We start from the raw sequence: 19004 nt of genomic DNA, 5'->3' as shown, positions 1-19004 counted from the left end.
TTAAAAAAAAATTGACACTGGCCATTTTTACGTTTCCGATCCCTGCGGTCAGGGACCGCAGGGATCAGAAACTACACAAAGCGCTGCAAACCGCAGGTCTGAATTGACCTGCGGTTTGCAGCGATCGCCGATACGGGGGGTCACAGGACCCCCCTCGGCATTGACCCTGGGTGCCTGGCTGTGTGTAACAGCCGGCACTCAGCGCTGTCACCATGTCTGCAGACATGGTGACAGTTTAATGCCAGGATGAGTATACTCGTCCTGGTGCGCTAAGTACCGTTGCTCCAGGACGAGTATACTCGTCCAAGGTCCTGATGGGGTTAGCGCTTTTACTTATCCAGGCCATTCGGAGATTGTTTTCTCGTCACATATTGAACTTCATGACAGTGGTAAATTTGAGTCAAAATATTTCATTTTTATTTATAAAAAAAATACCAAATTTACCAAACATTTGGAAAAATTAGCAATTTTCTAGATTTCTATTTCTCTGCTACACTGGCAACATTTTTAGTTTTTTTTCCAGGGCCACTTTAAGCTCCCAGTCCGCCCCTGGCTGCCAAACGGCATGCAGGTGGTTTAGTGGAACGTCAAGACTCCCATACACATTAAGCTGTCGCTGGCCCAGCCCTCCATTTTCTGAGACCGGATGACTGTCCCCCAACAGATGATATTGGGGTACAGAAGGACTCGCTTTCTCCCCAGTTACCACCACAGTGTTCTGGTTTCAGTTTCTTCCCCCACTGAAAACACATGCACACTCCTCCGAGCGTCTATGGGGTGGAGGAGTGATCAGTCAAGCAAGATGGCTGTTGGCCAGCAGATATTGAAGGTGCATGGGCACCTTGACTATGTTGTAAGTAGCCGGACAACTGCTCCTTACTTGGCTGGTTTGTTGACCTGCCAGTTTAACGGCTGTTGCGACACGTGTTGCCTCTGCGACAATTACTTGCAACTGGATGGACCCCCGCACCCACCTGACCACGACTACAAAGCCCCAGTGGCCCTAGCTCACACAGCTATTGACTATACTTCATATAGGAATCCTGAACATATAGCGACATCTGCCGGTGGTAATGTCACTGTACACGTCCGGCGTTTGTGTAGCAGCAGTGACCTCTAGTGGTGATCGGTAGTATCGACACCAGGCGGTCATCTCATCCTTGGACTTGGGAGTGGGCGGGGAACTGGTGTCTGACGTCACCCGGGAAAGCGCGCCACATTTGGATAGAGCAGCTGGCCGTCAGTGTGAAGCAGCCTGAGAGACAGAGCAGCCGCCATGTCCTCCGAGATGTTACCCGGCTACTCCCCCAGCTTCAAGAAGCCCTCGGAGATCCTGCGGCTGAGTAGGCGCCGGAGCCGCAGTGAGGCTGGAGCCAGGACGGCGCTGTTTTCCCCGGGAGAGGCGGCTAAGCGGGTGCCAGGGGTCCGACCGTTCTCTCCGGGGCCGCAAAGAACCGGGAGCGGGGCAGTGAAGCGCAGGAACCCGTTCGCCAATCTGGAAAACACGGTGACGGCGAAGAGGAGAGCGGAGAGTGCGACGGAGTGCTTCCCGCAGGGGAGCTGGGCGGTGCGGGCGGCAGAACAGGATAACCCGGGGACGGTGCAGGTGAGCGCCCTCTACCGGCCGCGGTCCCAATTCCCTTTGAAACAACCGCTTATAGAGGAGCCAATCAGAGGCCGCTACGTCATAGTCTTTTCTCTGACGTTTGCAGACAGGCTGCAGGTCACGTGACTGATGTTTGGAAAGCGCTGTGGGCTGTGGCTGCATAAAGTTCTCTCTCACGTCCGCTGTGGTCTTAACCCTTTAGACACTGTTCCCATTTTCCACACATGCTAAGAGCCATCATTTATTTTTAACATTTGGTTCATGTAACCTTTTTGAGAGTTTTTTGTATCTTTTGCTAGACAGGTTGTGTTTTTTATTTTATTTACCTTGTCTTGTATTGGAAAAAATATTCTTTTTGTGGGGTGAAACTGACCCCCCCCCCCCTCCCCCAACACACACGCAATTCTGCCACTTTACAGTGTGGTAAACGTGATGCCGTTATTCTGCAGGTCGGTACGATTACTCTCTTCACGAACGAGCAGTAAGCGTTGCCTCGCTCATCCTGCGGCCGATGATTCCGTGTCCTGTAAATAATAGATGATTCGTGTCTCTTTCAGTGTCATCCAGTAGAAGATGTGGTTTGGGAAGAAAGTCTTGACGCTGAGCCGACTGCAGCTACAGAGCCCCAGGTAAGTGCCGACTTACGTCTAGCTATTGTGTGTGCACTCGGTGTACGGCTCAAGGACGGTTTGCAAGTAGTAGAAGGGGCTTATAGTTTAAGGCTACTTTCACACTTTCTGCTATTGAGATCCGTCATAGGTAGTGATGAGCGAACTTCTGTTTTAAGTTCGGCGTCTAAAGTTCGGCTTCCGGTTAGCGGAGAATCCCGATATGGTTCCCGATATGGATTCCGACTTCTGTTGTGGTCCGTGGTAGCGGAATCAATAATGGCCGATTATTGATTCCGCTACCACGGACCACAACGGAAGTCGGAATCCATATCGGGAACCATATCGGGATTCTCCGCTAACCGGAAGCCAAACTTTAGACGCCGAACTTAAAACAGAAGTTCGCTCATCACTAGTCATAGGGTCTCAATAGCGGATGGAAACGCTTCCGTTTTGTCACCATTCGTTATCAATGGGGACAAACCTGAACGAAACGGAAGGCACCAGAATGTGTTCCGTTTGGTTGCGTCGCGGACAGAATAACGCTGCAAGCGTTGTGGAGCGGAGCAAGACGGTCAATGGTGGCGGATCCGTTTTCTCGGACACGATGGAAAACGGATCCGTCCTCCGTTGACTTACAATGGTTTTAGAGACAGATCCGTCATGGCTATTTTAGAGATAATACAACCGGATCTATTCAGAATTGATGCAGACGGTTGTATTATCGTTGCAGAAGCGTTTTTGCTGAATCCTGTCGGATCCAGCAAAAACGCTGGTGTGAAAGCCGCCTAACATGGCAGCGCTGTTGCGTTGAGAGAATTTTTTTTTTCTGCCAGTAAAAAACGGATAGTAACACACTGTTCTTTTGTAATGTTTTTATATATTTTTTTTATTCTATTCCTAGAACACTATTACCGGGGTTGGCCATCTTGCCTGAGCTGTTCTTACAGGGCTTGTCTCACTTCAGTAAGTGGCATTTATCATGTAGAGAAAGTCACTACAAGGCACTAATGTATTGTTATTATCCATATTGCCTCCTTTGCTGGCTGGGTTTATTGTTCCATCACATTATACACTGCTTGTTTCCATGGTTACGACCACCCTGCAATCCATCAGTGATGGTCGTGCTTGCACAATATAGGGGAAAGTGTTGGCCTCTTTAGTGGTCAGGACCGTGGGAGCGCACATAGGGTAGTGCTTTTTCCTATAGTATGCAAGTTCAGCCACAGCTGATGGATTGTAGGGTGGTCGTAACTATAGAAACGAGCAAGGCTGAACTAGATGGACAGATGTCTTTTTTTTGCCTTATAAACTATTTTACTATGTAATGTATAACATGATGGAAAAACGAATCCAGCCACCAAAGGAGATGATATGGCCAATCGCAATACATTAGTAAGTGTATTCACTTTCTGTACATGATAAATGCCATTTGCTGAAGTGACACAACCCCTTTGACAACATTTAGAAAGCATTATGAAAATTGCTTTAGGGCAGCCCCATGGTCCATAGACACAATGGACAGCCGGGGACCTCCATGACTTCTATGGGTAAATTTATCTGGGCATGCTCTGTGACCAGTGCAGAGGTCAGGAGGGAGCAGATAAGCCGTGATATCAGCTATTGTGAATGGTGGATGCTGTCTAATCTGTCATTCTAATCCTGCCTGTAATGATATCACCTATGTGTATAGATAAGCAGATAACTGCAAGTGATCTGTACAGACCAAGAAGTGACATCTATTATTGGGCTTAGTGGGCAGTGGGAAAACTGCAGGGTTTATTTTTTTATTTTATTCAAATATAGATATTGACATGAAAAAATAACATCTTCAAAACGTCTTTAAAAACTTGATTTAAATAAAAGAATGGAGGACGACTTCTCCTTCTTCACATCTGGAGAAAGGAGCAGAGGTGGGACAACCCCTTTAAGAGTCGGGGTACAATCCCACGCTGCACCCACCTGCGGCAAGCGATGGCTGCACAAGTTTGCACTAAAACTTTGTGGGTGGACATGGCTTGGCCACATTCGGCTAGCCGCACTATGGGGTCATACACTAAGGGTCTGTTTACATTCCAAACGCCCAAAGTATGCTACCCACGGCACCCATGCTGATGACGCGTACATAACACAATACTCAGCGGGATACCTCTGTACTGAAAGATATTGAGGCAGAGGTGGGCACCCTTTGGACCTCAGGTCAAGTAGAAAATCCAACAAAAACAACAGTAAGACAAAAAAAATCATGTGTGGGAACCATAATCGCCATAATACATAGAGAATAATATATGAAAAGCAGTGCAGAATACATAAATTGGTCACACCTGGAAATGTATAAAACCCATAGTACTAATGATCCAATAAATGGTCCACAGGTGTAAACTATACCGCTCACTACCACCAGTGCTATAAATACCAGGGCTGTGGAGTCGGTAGATAAATGCTCCGACTCCTCAGTTTTTTGTACTTCCGACTCTGACTCCCCGACTCCTCTGTATTTAATATGCAAATGTATTTTATACATTCCTTGAAGGAAAGAAAGAAGTTCTTCTAAGCTCTTCTAGCACAGAGAGGTAGTTGGGCAGAAGCTGCTGCCTTCTCCTTTGTGTGCTGATCTTCTGCTGAAGATAGGGCAGTGGGAGGATCCAAGAAGGGACGTTTATTTTAAAACATGATTTCCCTAGAAGAATCCCATAGTCATGTTTAAAGTTTAAGATAACATTCAGATTTTACACGTTTTATAGCCTTAGCTGAATGACAGCAGTTTTTCCAATGGTTTACAGCAGGGATGTCAAACTCGTGGCCCTCCAGCTGTTGCAAAACTACAACTCCCATCATGCCTGGGCATACTACAGCTATCAGGGAATGATGGGAGTTGTAGTTTTGCAACATCTGGAGGGCCATGAGTTTGACATCCATGGTTTACAGCTTCAGTCTTGAACTATTGACCCTCCATTCCCTTCACTTATACAAGTGTCTCTAGTCCTGCAAAACACATATTTACTTAATCCCTTATCAGTGAGAGGCGAGGTAAACCATGGGCATTGTGTTCCCTGTAACATCAGAACACAACACAATGCAAAGTATATGTATTGCCACTCCTAATTGTGCATTGCGTGCCATATAGTGAAACATATGAAAAGCATGCTTCTTCACATCACTGAACGTGTTCGTTTTGCGGTTACGTGAGGCACTGCATGCATTGGCCTTTATTCTTACAGTAGAGAAGTCATTAATTATAACTGTTTATGAATTCGGACATTTAAACTTGCTTTTTTATTTTTTTTATTCCAATTTAAATTTAGTCGGAGTCGGTTCATTTTTTGCCAACTCCGACTCCAGGTACCCAAAATTTACTCCGACTCCTCGACTCCGACTCCACAGCCCTGATAAATACTATTGAGATCCAATCCGCAACATATGCAATGTTGTCTTGAACATCATTTTATTAGTGGAGATATGATCCAAGAAAAATACAAATAATATCAGCGGTATAGTTCACACCTGTGGACCATTTATTGGATTATTAGTACTATTGGTTTTATACATTTCCAGGTGTGACCAATTTATGTATTCTGGCCCGGAGTCCGGTAGGGGCATCAGTCTTCACAGCGCTGATCTGCACTGCTTTTCATATAATATTCTCTATATATTGTATGTCTTCTGGAATGACACAATAAAGAATGCTTTTGTATTACATGTGTGGTCTTTGTAGTTTGGTTAGACCTCAGGTCAATTCTAAAATCGGATTTATTTGAAAAGCTTTGGCTTTTTGTCCCCCGTCTACTCAGTAAAATTTAAAAGGGTCTACCCTGGATCCCTTTCTTCCTCTTCAGTTTGATTCCTTGAGATTGTGAAACTGCAGACACGTGACTCGTCATATACACGTAATCCCATACGCTAATGTCTCATACGTAGCATTTTACTTGACATCGCCATGGAACCCTGGAAAAAAGTTTAACTTGTATTAATTTTTTTATTTATTTTTTGTGAGGATGTTCTATACATTTCTTTATGTTGATTTGGAAATCTGAATAGATTCCCTTCTCTTCCCATAGTCACCAGAGAAGCCTATTCCCACGCCTGAGCCATGCGGATCATCGCTCACCTATCCAGCAGACTGGAGTCTAAAGACGCGTCTCCTGTTTACCTCTTCTCAGCCATTTTCTTGGACCGACCACTTAAAAGCCCAAGAAGAAGCTAAAGGCTTAGTCCTACATTGCCACGCGACTCCAGTCAGCTTACCTCACAGTATAGCGGTAACGTATGACTCCACTTTATTCACTGTATGGATTGTATGGCTTCACGCTCACAGGTCTATATGAGCGGACATGTCTGTGCTGTGCACCCTATTGGAAATAAAAAAAAAAAAGGGGGGGGTCAGTCAGCCCATCCCAATGTGCAGGTGCACACTGCCATGGCTAGAAACACAAAGGAAAAAAAACAATGCAACAGCACCCTGCAAACCAAATAAAGTACAATAATGCCATAGTAATAGAAAATATTCTGGTGCTAATGCTATGCTTATTTTGTATATTTGAGATTCTTGGCAAATATATTTTGTACAAAATGATTTGGGCCCGTCTGCCACGCGTCAAGGCGATCTCTAAAAGACGGGAACCTAACACTAAATACTACCTGTTATGTGCCATAACGGCGACCATAAAATTCAGGGAGTGTGGGTTCCACATGCATGCTGGGTCCACTCTGCTTTTTATCATTTTTGATGCCAAAATGGACTCCATTAAATTCAGGGAATGCGGGTACCAACATGCATACTGAGCCCACTCTATACCTCTCCTGGTGCCAAAAGGCCTCCAGTGAGTGCAGGGAGAGCAGGCTACGGCATTATACTTACACTAATTAAAATCGGCCTATGGGGAAGACAGGCAGGTCAGGGGTGCAAGACTAAATGGTGTCAGCCACACCTCCAGTTAGGGGTGCACCGAAAATGGGCCTAATCCATTTTGGCCGATATTGGTACATATCGGCAGAAAATAGCGGGGAGGAGGAGCTGGGGGCCGGTGCGTTCACTGTGCTCCGGCCTCCAGCTCCAGTAGTTATAAAATGTGTACAATTAATAAGGATTCTATTCATGAGGCCCCCTCTGCAGTAGAACATTCAATATAGCCACATCCTACTCTCAGGGCTGTTATCTTAATGCTGGCCGGCCGGGCAGACGAGCGGCAGCGTCACGACTGACGTCATGTGCCCGACCTACTTTCTGAATGAAGGAGGCGGCGCAGGCATGTGACGTCAGTCGTGACGCTGCCGCTCGTCTGCCCGGCCGGCCAGCATTAAGATAACAGCCCTGTGAGTAGGATGTGGCTATATTGAATGTTCTACTGCAGAGGGGGCCTCATGAATAGAATCCTTATTAATTGTACACATTTTATAACTAGTCTGTACTGGAGCAGCAATGGGGGGGGGGGGGGGGGGGTCTGTGGATGGCACTGTTATGGGGTGGGTGGGGGTCTGTGGATGGCACTGTTATGGCGTGGGTGGGGGTCTGTGGATGGCACTGTTATGGCGTGGGTGGGGGTCTGTGGATGGCACTGTTATGAGGTGGGGGGTCTGTGGATGGCACTGTTATGAGGTGGGGGGTCTGTGGATGCCACTGTTATGAGGTGGGGGGTCTGTGGATGCCACTGTTATGAGGTGGGGGGTCTGTGGATGCCACTGTTATGAGGTGGGGGGTCTGTGGATGCCACTGTTATGGGGTGGGGGGTCTGTGGATGGCACTGTTATGGCGTGGGTGGGGGGTCTGTGGATGGCACTGTTATGAGGTGGGGGGTCTGTGGATGGCACTGTTATGGGGTGGGGGGTCTGTGGATGGCACTGTTATGAGGTGGGGGGGGTCTGTGGATGGCACTGTTATGGCGTGGGTGGGGGTCTGTGGATGGCACTGTTATAAATATCATTAAAAAAAAGTATTTTAAAAGTATTTGGGCAAAAAGGAGGGTTCGGTCAAGGGCATCCTGAATTTTCGGTTTCGGACCAGAATTTTTATTTCGGTGCACCCCTACCTCCAGTAGATACTGCAAAGAAAGAGGGTCAGTCAGAACATCCCAATGCGCAGGTGCACGCTGCCATGGCTATAAACAAAGAAAATAAACAATGCAGCAGCACTCTGCAAACCAATTAAAGTACAACTGCCATAGTAATATAAAGGTTTCTGGTGCTAATGCTACGCTTATTTTGTAAATTTGAGATTCTTGGCAAATACATCTTACATATCTGTAAAAGGGTATTGGATCACGCACTCTCCGGGTCCCATTTTGGCCGTGACATGTCATGACTGCTGTGGTGATGATGGCTATTGGCAGCCGGTGACGATGATCAGTTGCATTTGTAAAGGGAGTTGTATTGTGGGATATAGCAGCTAAATGTAGTCATTAAAATGCGATTTTAATTTCTTTTGTCTATTTTTCTTTAATTTCACTTCATAGGAACCAAAGTCATCCACCGATCTCCGCTGTGCCTTCCAGCAAGCTCTTGTTTACTGGCTTCATCCCACCTTTCCGTGGCTGCAGCTTTTCCCCAGGATTGGAGCTGACCGCAAGATGACAGGGAAAAATAGCCCCTGGGCTCAGGACGAAGCTCTGCAGCAAGTGTTAATGAGTGAATGGTAAGTGGTTGTCCGTTTTCCGCTGTATTCACATCTGCATTATGATTTCTGTTAAGTGTTAAATATTGAGCTGTTCTTTTACAAAGGGTTAACTGTTTTTCTAGCTGTGTGCATCCTACTTTCACTTTGTACCAGTCATCTAATAACCCTTATCTCTAATTTACTAAGGCTGGGTTCAGACCTGAGCGTACTAAACTTACCCTCTGTATGCGCGATTGTACGGGCGTTTGCAATCGCGCATACAGAGACAAGCGAACGCCCATTGTCGCGCGTTCCCTCTGAAGTCTATGTACGGGAACGCGCGACAAGACGCCCCAAAGAAGCTCCTTTACTTCTTGGGGCGTTGGGCGTTTTACAGCTCGTAGGAACGCGCTGTAAAACGCTCAGGTCTGAACCGGCTGTCAGAGGTCATAAACGCTATTTAAGCCACATTCTTATCAGTAAGATGAGGATTGAGCTTTGATGTTTATAAGGTCAGAGAGCAGAAATAAGGAACTGTCAAATCCCTGTCTGATGGAACAGAGAGAAAAGTCAGATTCTGCTGCTACAGCATCTCAGCCCTTTACAGAGAAAAGAGCTCCATATTTTTTTAATAAAGACCAACTGTGAAAAAATTATTTTCAATTTATAATGAGTACAATACACTAATAAAATAAATAAAAAATTTGCCCCCAAAGGTGTACATGTTGCAACTAGACAAATCTATTCCTACACTTATTAACATCCTGCTGCTAATTGTTCACGTAACTTTTATAGTAATCTTTATTCCAAACTAACTACGGGTAGGCTTCAAAATCCTTACAAAGTCTATATTTTTCTTTCCTTTCTGTGCAGGGCTCTTAGTTTCACATCTTTGTATAACTTGCTGAAAGCCAAGCTGTGTCCGTACTTCTATGTCTGTACATATCAGTTCACAGTGCTGTTTCGAGCCGCCAGTATAGCGGGGAGTGATGTCATCACAGCCGTCATGTCTCCAACCACAAGAGGCATAAGGGAAGCGATGAAAAATGAAGGCAAGTGATTTCAGCAGGACGAGCATAATCTACATGTATAAAAACCTCTTCTTTTACATGTGGGCTACTATACGCACACTCCTCTCTGAAACCATTGCAATAATATGTATGCCCGTACAGCCCTTTCTGCTTCTTTTAACCACAGACTGAGATCAACATTCAAGGACTGAACACTATGCAGTTTCTATTGCTCATATGGCAGTATTATATTCTGCAGGGCTGTGCACACCTTGGTCCCTGTCCCCATTAGGGCTCTAATCTAACTTCCCTGTCACTTCACTTTCACTGTTAATTAACCTATAGGTTTGTTTTTTGGATATGTAGAGCTCCATTAATTCCTTAAAGGGGTATTCCCGTCACAGACAATGGGGGCATATTGCTAAAATTTGCGCCCATTGTCTGATAAGTGGGCGTCCCACTTCTGGGACCCGCACCTACAATGAGAACAGAGTGGGGAAATGAACGGAGGGCGCACTGCGCATGTGCAGCCGCCTTCCATTCGTTTCTATGGGGCCGCTGAAAATAGCCGACCACTGACTCGGCTATTTCCGTCTGTCCCATAGAAATGAATGGGAGCAGGGGCCGCTCGTGCGCGGTGCGCTCCCAATTACTTCTATGGGAGCAGCGCTTGGTGGTGGACAGACCCTGGGAAATATCAGGGGTCCTCCAGCCATAGCTCTCCCCGCTCCGTTTTCGTTGGGGGGGGGGGGGGTCCCAGAGGAACACCTATCAGACAATGGGGGCATATCCAAGCGATGTGCCCCCATTGTCTGTGATGGGAATACCCCTTTAACAACTGTCATTAGATGTTTTTACGACAGCCATGAAGGGTTTCTCCTGACACGTCTGTTCTAGTAACTACTTACATTCCCCATGTATTAACAATTCTAGAGCATCTGTTCTTATAACTCTGTTGTGCCATTCCTCTATTTTTCCTAATGAAGTTTATGAATGAATTGCAAACGATCTGCAATGAAGTTCCAGATGGGTGTTACCAGTTGGGGGTGTGTCCTTGCACAGTCTGACACTATCAAATCAGTGCTGCCAGTGTCAGACGGTGCAAGTAGAAAATGGCTAAAAATGACCTATCATTAAAGGGGTTGGCCAACAAACAACTTTTATCTCCTGTCCACAGGCTCTGTGATGTATTACTGCTGGGGGTCCAACCACTGAGACCCCCCGCTGATTACAACAAGGGGGTCCCTGAGTAACCTGTGTGCTAGTCATGTATGTTTATTACTATTCCATTTACACAGGGTATTCGGGGGACACCTTTTTATTGTAAACAATAGGGGTTCCAGCGGTTGGATCCCTGTTGAGCCTACAGTTATCGCCTATCATGTGAATAGGTGACAAATGTTTATAGGAAAACCCGTTTGAAGTTAATATAAGGCACTTGCTAATGTATTGTGATTGTCCATATTTTCCGCACTCTCATAGAAATGAATGGATGATGGCCGTGCATGCGCTGTGCGCTCCTGTTCACTTTGGGAGCTCTGTTCTAGAGATAGGTGTGGTTCTCTTTTAAGGCCCAAATAAAATGCAGCATTAAGGCTGGGTTCAGACCTGAGCGTTCTGAAACGAGCGCTCTGTATGCGCGATTGTACGGGCGTTTACAATCGCGCATACAGAGACAGGCGTGCACACATTGTCGCGCGTTCCCGAATATCTATGTGCGGGAACGCGCGACAAACGCCCCAAAAAAAGCTCAAGCACTTGTTTGAGCGTCGGGCGTTTTGCAGCGCGATCGTACGCGCTGTAAAACGCTCAGGTGAGAACCATTCCCATAGGGAATCATTGGTTCTTGCCTGTTGTGCGTTTTACAGTGCGTAGGAACGCGCTGTAAAACGCTCAGGTCTGAACCCAGGGTAAGGCCTCTTTCACACGGGAGTCCCAGATTATCTCCGGATGCGTCGCGTGTACATTGCGCACACAGTTTCAGTCAGTTTTGACTGCGATTGCGTTACGTTCTGTTTTTATCGCGCAGGTGCAATGCAATTTGCACGCGCGTGATAAAAAAACTTAATGTGGTACCTGGACTTCTTCACTTAAATTCAGGTTTGGGATCGGTGTTCTGTAGATTTTCCCTTATAACATGGTTAATAAGGGATAATAGTATTCTTAATACAGAATACTTACTAAAATGTTGATTGAAGGGTTGAAAAAAAAAAATATATATATTTTGAACTTGCCTCATCCTCTTGATCGCGCAGCTGACATAGTCTTCTTGCTTCTTCTTTCAGGACCTGCAAAAGGACTTTTGACGTAATCGCACTCACCACGTGGTGTCAGCGCAGGTCCTGCTGAATGAAGATAGAAGGATCATCTATCTTCATTCAGCAGGACCTGCACTGATGTCACCACGCTTAACACATGGTGAGCACGATTGTCATCAAAGGTCCTTTTGCAGGTCCTGAAGGAAGACCATGCCGGCTGCGCAATCAAGTGGATGAGGTGAGTTAATTTTTTACTATGCATTCTATATTCAGAATGCTATTATTTTCCCTTATAACCATGTTATAAGGGGAAAAAAATACAGTGAATAGACTTTAATGGGGTCCGGGGTTGCCCATCCCTATCATCTCCTAGCAACCATGCGTGAAAATCGCACTGCATCCACACTTGCTTGAATATAGAACATGCTGCGATTTTCACGCAACGCTCATCTGCACAGCCCCATTGAAGTAAATGTGTCCTGATTCAGTGCGGGTGCAATGCGTTCACCTCATGCATTGTACCCGTGCGGGAAAACTCGCCCATGTGAAAGGGGCTTAAGAGGTTAACATTTCCAACAAATCATTACATCAGCCACTGTTTTAATCTCTCTTTTTGGATCTGTTATTAAAATGTTGTTGTGTGTTTTTTTTTTTTTTCTAGGAATTGATTTCTCTCTTCCCCTGGTGACTAATGACCCAAGTAAAAAGACAAAAGCCTCAGAGTCGGTGTCTGAAGTGGATGACAAGGTTCAGGATGCTGGGCACGCAAGTGACGAGGAGTATGTGAATATTCTCCAAAAATACTTACCGTAACTAGATCTTACCTCAGCGATTGTGAGCCAAAACCAGGATTGGAGCCTCCACAGACATAAGGTATAAGGGAAAGATCTGCACCTGTTCTGTGGTTAGAGCTGCACCTGGTTTTGGCTCAAAATCACTGATGGAAATCACTGACCGAACACACTGACACTGTGAATAAGGAATAATAAAACCCTGTACCAGGACATGTGCACTGCCACACCATCCAGAGAGGGGACTCCAGGACCCCTTGTTCTTGGCATCGCAGGCTTTCCTGGAGGTTGGACTCGCCACAATCTGATGTTTATCACCTTTTAAACAGTTTAAACCATGCAAAAGCTTAATAAACTGTCTCCGCCGTTAATAATTTCCAGTTTCTTAATATAATTAAGATGTAACCGGCTTTCTTGTTTTATATTTTCAGGGCACCAGCGGAAAGTGATGAAGATGAAAGTTTCTCATGGTTGGAAGAGATGGGAGTTGAAGACCAAATTAAAAAGCCAGATGCAATCTCCATCAAACTGTATCTTTTCATGGAATTCTGGTAATACTGGCATACGGGTTACCAGGATCTGTGATATCAAACAGCCTATTACATTTAAAGGAGGTTGTGTGGCATACCCCCATGGTCCTCACGTGCTCCATAAAACCATGCACGTGGCGACGCCATTCCCGACAGCTTCCAGTCCCTGCAGGATCAGGAAGTGGTTTGGTTCTGAGACTGTCACAAGCCTCAGCGGTCAGATCTGCTTGAACTGCAAGTCACTGGTGTGATGTATTCTTCAAGCAGATGTGACTGGCCGCAGTGGACACGGGACCAAACCACTTCTTAATCGTGCTGTGAACAGTGCATTGTTCTATGGGGTACAGGTCTAGTGTGTATTAGAGGTCTAGACATCTAGCACATCTCATTGCCATATTGGGAGGGATAGGTTGTGTGTGTGTGTGTGTGTGTGTGTGTGTGTGTATGTATATGTATATGTATATGTATATGTATATGTATATGTATATATATATATATATATATATATATACACACAGACGTGGACAAAATTGTTGGTACCCTTTGGTCAATGAAAGAAAAAGTCACAATGGTCACAGAAATAACTTTAATCTGACAAAAGTAATAATAAATTAAAATTCTATAAATGTTAACCAATGAAAGTCAGACATTGTTTTTCAACCATGCTTCAACAGAATTATGTAAAAAAATAAACTCATGAAACAGGCATGGACAAAAATGATGGTACCCCTAACTTAATATTTTGTTGCGCAACCTTTTGAGGCAATCACTGCAATCAAACGCTTCCTGTAACTGTCAATGAGACATCTGCACCTCTCAGCAGGTATTTTGGCCCACTCCTCATGAGCAAACTGCTCCAGTTGTGTCCGGTTTGAAGGGTGCCTTTTCCAGACTGCATGTTTCAGCTCCTTCCAAAGATGCTCAATAGGATTGAGGTCAGGGCTCATAGAAGGCCACTTTAGAATAGTCCAATTTTTTCCTCTTAGCCATTCTTGGGTGTTTTTAGCGGTGTGTTTTGGGTCATTGTCCTGTTGCAAGACCCATGACCTGCGACTGAGACCAAGCTTTCTGACACTGGCTAGTACATTTCTCTCTAGAATTCCTTGATAGTCTTGAGATTTCATTGTACCCTGCACAGATTCAAGACACCCTGTGCCAGACGCAGCAAAGCAGCCCCAGAACATAACAGAGCCTCCTCCATGTTTCACAGTAGGGACAGTGTTCTTTTCTTGATATGCTTCATTTTTTCGTCTGTGAACATACAGCTGATGTGCCTTGGCAAAAACTTCGATTTTTGTCTCATCTGTCCACAGGACATTCTCCCAGAAGCTTTGTGGCTTGTCAACATGTAGTTTGGCATATTCCAGTCTTGCTTTTTTATGATTCGTTTTCAACAATGGTGTCCTCCTTGGTCGTCTCCCATGTAGTCCACTTTGGCTCAAACAACGACGGATGGTGCGATCTGACACTGATGTTCCTTGAGCATGAAGTTCACCTTGAATCTCTTTAGAAGTCTTTCTAGGCTCTTTTGTTACCATTCGGATTATCCGTCTCTTAGATTTGTCATCAATTTTCCTCCTGCGGCCACGTCCAGGGAGGTTGGCTACAGTCCCATGGATCTTAAACTTATGAATAATATGTGCAACTGTACTCACAGGAACATCTAGTTGCTTGGAGATGGTCTTATAGCCTTTACCTTTAACATGCTTGTCTATAATTTTCTTTCTGATCTCTTGAGACAGCTCTTTCCTTTGCTTCCTCTGGTCCATGTCGAGTGTGGTACACACCATATCACCAAACAACACAGTGATTACCTGGAGCCATATATATAGGCCCAATGGCTGATTACAAGGTTGTAGACACCTGTGATGCTAATTAGTGGACACACCTTGAATTAACATGTCCCTTTGGTCACATTATGTTCTGTGTTTTCTAGGGGTACCATCATTTTTGTCCATGCCTGTTTCATGAGTTTATTTTTTTACATAATTCTGTTGAAGCATGGTTGAAAAACAATGTCTGACTTTCATTGGTTAACATTTATAGAATTTTAATTTATTATTACTTTTGTCAGATTAAAGTTATTTCTGTGACCATTGTGACTTTTTCTTTCATTGACCAAAGGGTACCAACAATTTTGTCCACGTCTGTATATATTACAGTAACAATCTGTTCATCCAGCGACTGATGGATTAGCATGGATTCCAAGCCGCAGTGAAAATGGTCCCATGTAAGATTAGATGTAACTGATCTGAATAGTCTGTCTCTTGACCACCATGGGGGCAGGTCCAAGGCACATCTTTTCTGGTGGTCCGGGGCAACTGATGCATTTGTAGGTAAATGTACATATGTATGCCAGCACCAGGATGTCAGTGCTAATCTCTTTATATGCTTTTTCCTGTTCTGCAAAGATTATCATTTCTAGTGCATACTAGACCTAAACCATAATATATAATGGTAATTCGTGGGGAGTGCAGTCTTGGCTCCACCTTGTGGCTCCCCAGCTTTAAACACTTTAAATGGGTTCTGCAGTTTGTTTTAAACTGATGGATAGATCATCAGCATCTGATCGGCAGGGGTCCGACACCCGGGACCCCCGCCAATCGGCTGTTTGAAAAGGCAGCGGCGCTCCAGGAGCGCTGCAGCCTTCTCACTGTTTACTGCAGGCCCAGTGACGTCACGACTAGTATTAACTGGCCTGGGCGCGGCTAAGCTCCATTCAAGTGAACAGAGCTCAGCCCAGGCCAGTGATAGTGGTTGTGACGTCACTGGGCCTGCGGTGAACAGTGAGAAGGCCTTCTCAAACAGCTGATCGGTCGGACCCCCACTGATCGGATGCTGATGATCTATCCAGAGGATAGATCATCAGTTTAAACAAACTGCAGAGCCCCTTTAATGGTGTATTCCTTATTTACATTAATGGTGTATTCCCTATCCACAGAGTAGGGGATAACTATTATATCGAAGGGGGTCCTACTGCTGAGATTGGGGGCCCTGTAACCCCCCTGAAATAAACGGAGCGACCGGTCACACATGCGTGTGGCCGCTTGTTTTATTTCTATGGCCATCTGCGGAACTCCCATAGAAATAAAAGGAGTTGCTGCAGGCACGTGCGACTGGCTGCTCCGTTCTATTCAGAAAGTGGGTACGGGGTCCCTGTTTTCGTAATCAGTGGGCGTCCTACCACTGGGACCCCCACTGATCTAATAGTTATCCGCTATCCTGTGGATAACTTGAAACAGAATACCCCTTTAATTTCCAGATGGGCACAGCGCGTTCTCCTGATATTACTGCTGCAATGACTCTTCTGTGTACGATATTTGTACCTTAACCTTGACTGTAACAGTCGCAAAGAGAAAAATGAAGTGAAGTTGGATCACAGACCAGAATCTGTTGTGTTGGTCAAAGGTGCAAATACATTCACGTTACTCAACTTCCTGATAAACTGCAAGAGCATAGTTGCTGCTGCTGGTCCACAGGCAGGACTTCCACCGACGCTGCTGTCACCAGTGGCTTTCAGGGGGGCGACTATGCATACAATGAAGGTAAATTTTTATAACCCTGAAAGCCATCTGTCACTGGGTGAGGGCATTCGACAGGGGTTGTCCAATTGGGGCAAATGTCTTTCACAATTCTTTATTGGTTTGAGAAGCAGATATCGAACACCATGGTCTTTAATCTCTCTGCAGGCAAGGAGTGTCAGTGTGAAAACTCGGGTGCTGTCTGGATTTAAAGATCAGTTCAGCCTGGAGATTACCGGCCCGGTGATGCCACACACTGTGCATTTTCTGACGCTGCTGCTTAAAGCTGCACAGAGGGGAAGTTTTTCAGCATCTCTATACACACATGAGCCAACTACAGTCTTCAACACTGCTATCCACTCCCAAAATGGCAAGGTGAGCCATCTATAGCACAGCTTGTGTTGTGATCTGTGTGTGAACTTCTCAGACCCAACCACCATTCTTTACCAGGGGTGTATTCCCATCACCTAGCATATATCTATGCCATATGGAGCCACCACCGATCCAGGCAATGAAGGGACTGGTCGCATTGGCGTTTCTCCTACTCAGCAGTGCCCCATACCACCTGCTGTGCAGGGATCTGCTGGGAGCTCCATTCAAGTGAATAGGGCTATTCTGCGTTTCGGCAATTTGCTGAGCAGAGAACTAAAATACAATTCCCTGACCGACCATTCCTAGCGACGTGCCATCACTATCTACGGTGGGGAATCCCTTTTTAATATGGCTCATTATTAGAGATGAGCATACAATTTGAGTTCTTGAGCAGCAAAGGACAGTCCTCATCCCAACATCTCTCGCAGCTCTGTCATTTTCGTGCTTGCTCCAAGTAAAGGTGCAAGTTCAGATGGTGTTCTGCTACCGGAGCAGAGACTCTGTATGCACATTGCGGCACAGGCATGAGATTGACAGGACCAGGCAAGATGCCCGGCCTTGTCAATCAAGCAGGAGGGGGGATCCTCTTAAGCAGCAGGGACCGCCCCTCGCTGCTAAAGAACTCTGAACTAATCTATTAGCTCATCTCTACTTTTTATTATAATTCATGTATTTTTATTTATTTTTGTCTCCCAGGAAATCGACAGCACAGAACTTGCAAAATGTGGTCTTCATCCGCAGACCCTGGAACAGTTCACCCAGGTATCTACACTGGGCAAATCCTCCCTGCGTCATTTAGAACTTAACGACTACAAATACAGCTGGAAATGCTGAGGCTCCACGAGCTAATGCGTGGATGGTGCCGCCTCGTGTCTGTCATCTGCCCAGAAGTGTTCCTTTACTCTGCCTGTAAGTGTTACATGTTCCAGGGGTTTCTCGAAGACAAAGCTCTGATCTTTGGAGTTAAAGCACCACTAAAGGAGACACATATTTCCACTGTGGTGGAAGTAGGATCTGTACATTGCTTTTAACCTTTTTAAATATTTAATCTTATTTAACTGTTATTCCGATTCCGTTTTTCTATCAAAAGGTAATGAACTTGTTTCAGAATTATAAAACTATAGAAAGAAAATATATGAAAAAAGACATTTACTACTCAAATACTGCCCTGTTTCTTAGCATCACCTTTAGGGCTCATTCAGACAACTGTATGTGTTTTGCGATCTGCAAAGCACAGATACCAGCCCTAAGATAGAAATGCCTATTCTTGTCAGAGCACATCCTATCTTTTTTGTAACTACTTACCTTAAGGGCTCATTCAAACGACCTTATTTATGTGTCCGCATCTGTTCCACAATTTTGCATAACCATTAATTTCAACTGGGCTGCAAAAGATGCGGATAGCAGAACGTATGCTGTTCGCATTCGTACTTCTGTTCCGCTGACCCATTTATTTCAATGGGACCACGGAACGGAAGTACGGATGCGAACAGCATATGTTCTGCTATCCGCATCTTTTGCGGCCCAGTTGAAATTAATGGTTCTGCAAAATTGTGGAACAGATGCGGACACATAAATAAGGTTGTGTGAGGTAAATAGTGGGATTACTACAAGATCAGTGTTTCTGACCTACAGGGAAACTTTTATTGCGTTTTACAAGCCCCCTGGTGGAGCCCTGACCTTACTTTAAAATACTCTACAGATTGCAAAATCCCTTTT

At 45.2% G+C, this 19004-nt stretch overlaps 1 protein-coding gene across 1 annotated transcript; it reads left to right on the top strand.

Moving 5' to 3' along the window:
• The first annotated feature begins 1219 nt into the window (after positions 1 to 1219).
• On the top strand, positions 1220 to 18630 carry DONSON (DNA replication fork stabilization factor DONSON). The gene is made up of 10 exons (XM_044287752.1): positions 1220 to 1606; positions 2164 to 2235; positions 6273 to 6473; positions 8664 to 8842; positions 9677 to 9855; positions 12733 to 12850; positions 13294 to 13392; positions 16739 to 16937; positions 17082 to 17288; positions 17982 to 18630. The coding sequence occupies exons 1-10, from the start codon at positions 1277 to 1279 to the stop codon at positions 18117 to 18119; spliced, it is 1722 nt and encodes a 573-aa protein (XP_044143687.1). The 5' UTR covers positions 1220 to 1276; the 3' UTR covers positions 18120 to 18630.
• The last annotated feature ends 374 nt before the right edge of the window (positions 18631 to 19004 follow it).

Source organism: Bufo gargarizans, chromosome 3, assembly GCF_014858855.1.
Source record: "Bufo gargarizans isolate SCDJY-AF-19 chromosome 3, ASM1485885v1, whole genome shotgun sequence".
Classification (NCBI taxonomy): domain Eukaryota; kingdom Metazoa; phylum Chordata; class Amphibia; order Anura; family Bufonidae; genus Bufo; species Bufo gargarizans.
Note: the sequence above shows the minus strand (reverse complement) of the source record. Positions and strands in the feature narration are given on the sequence as shown.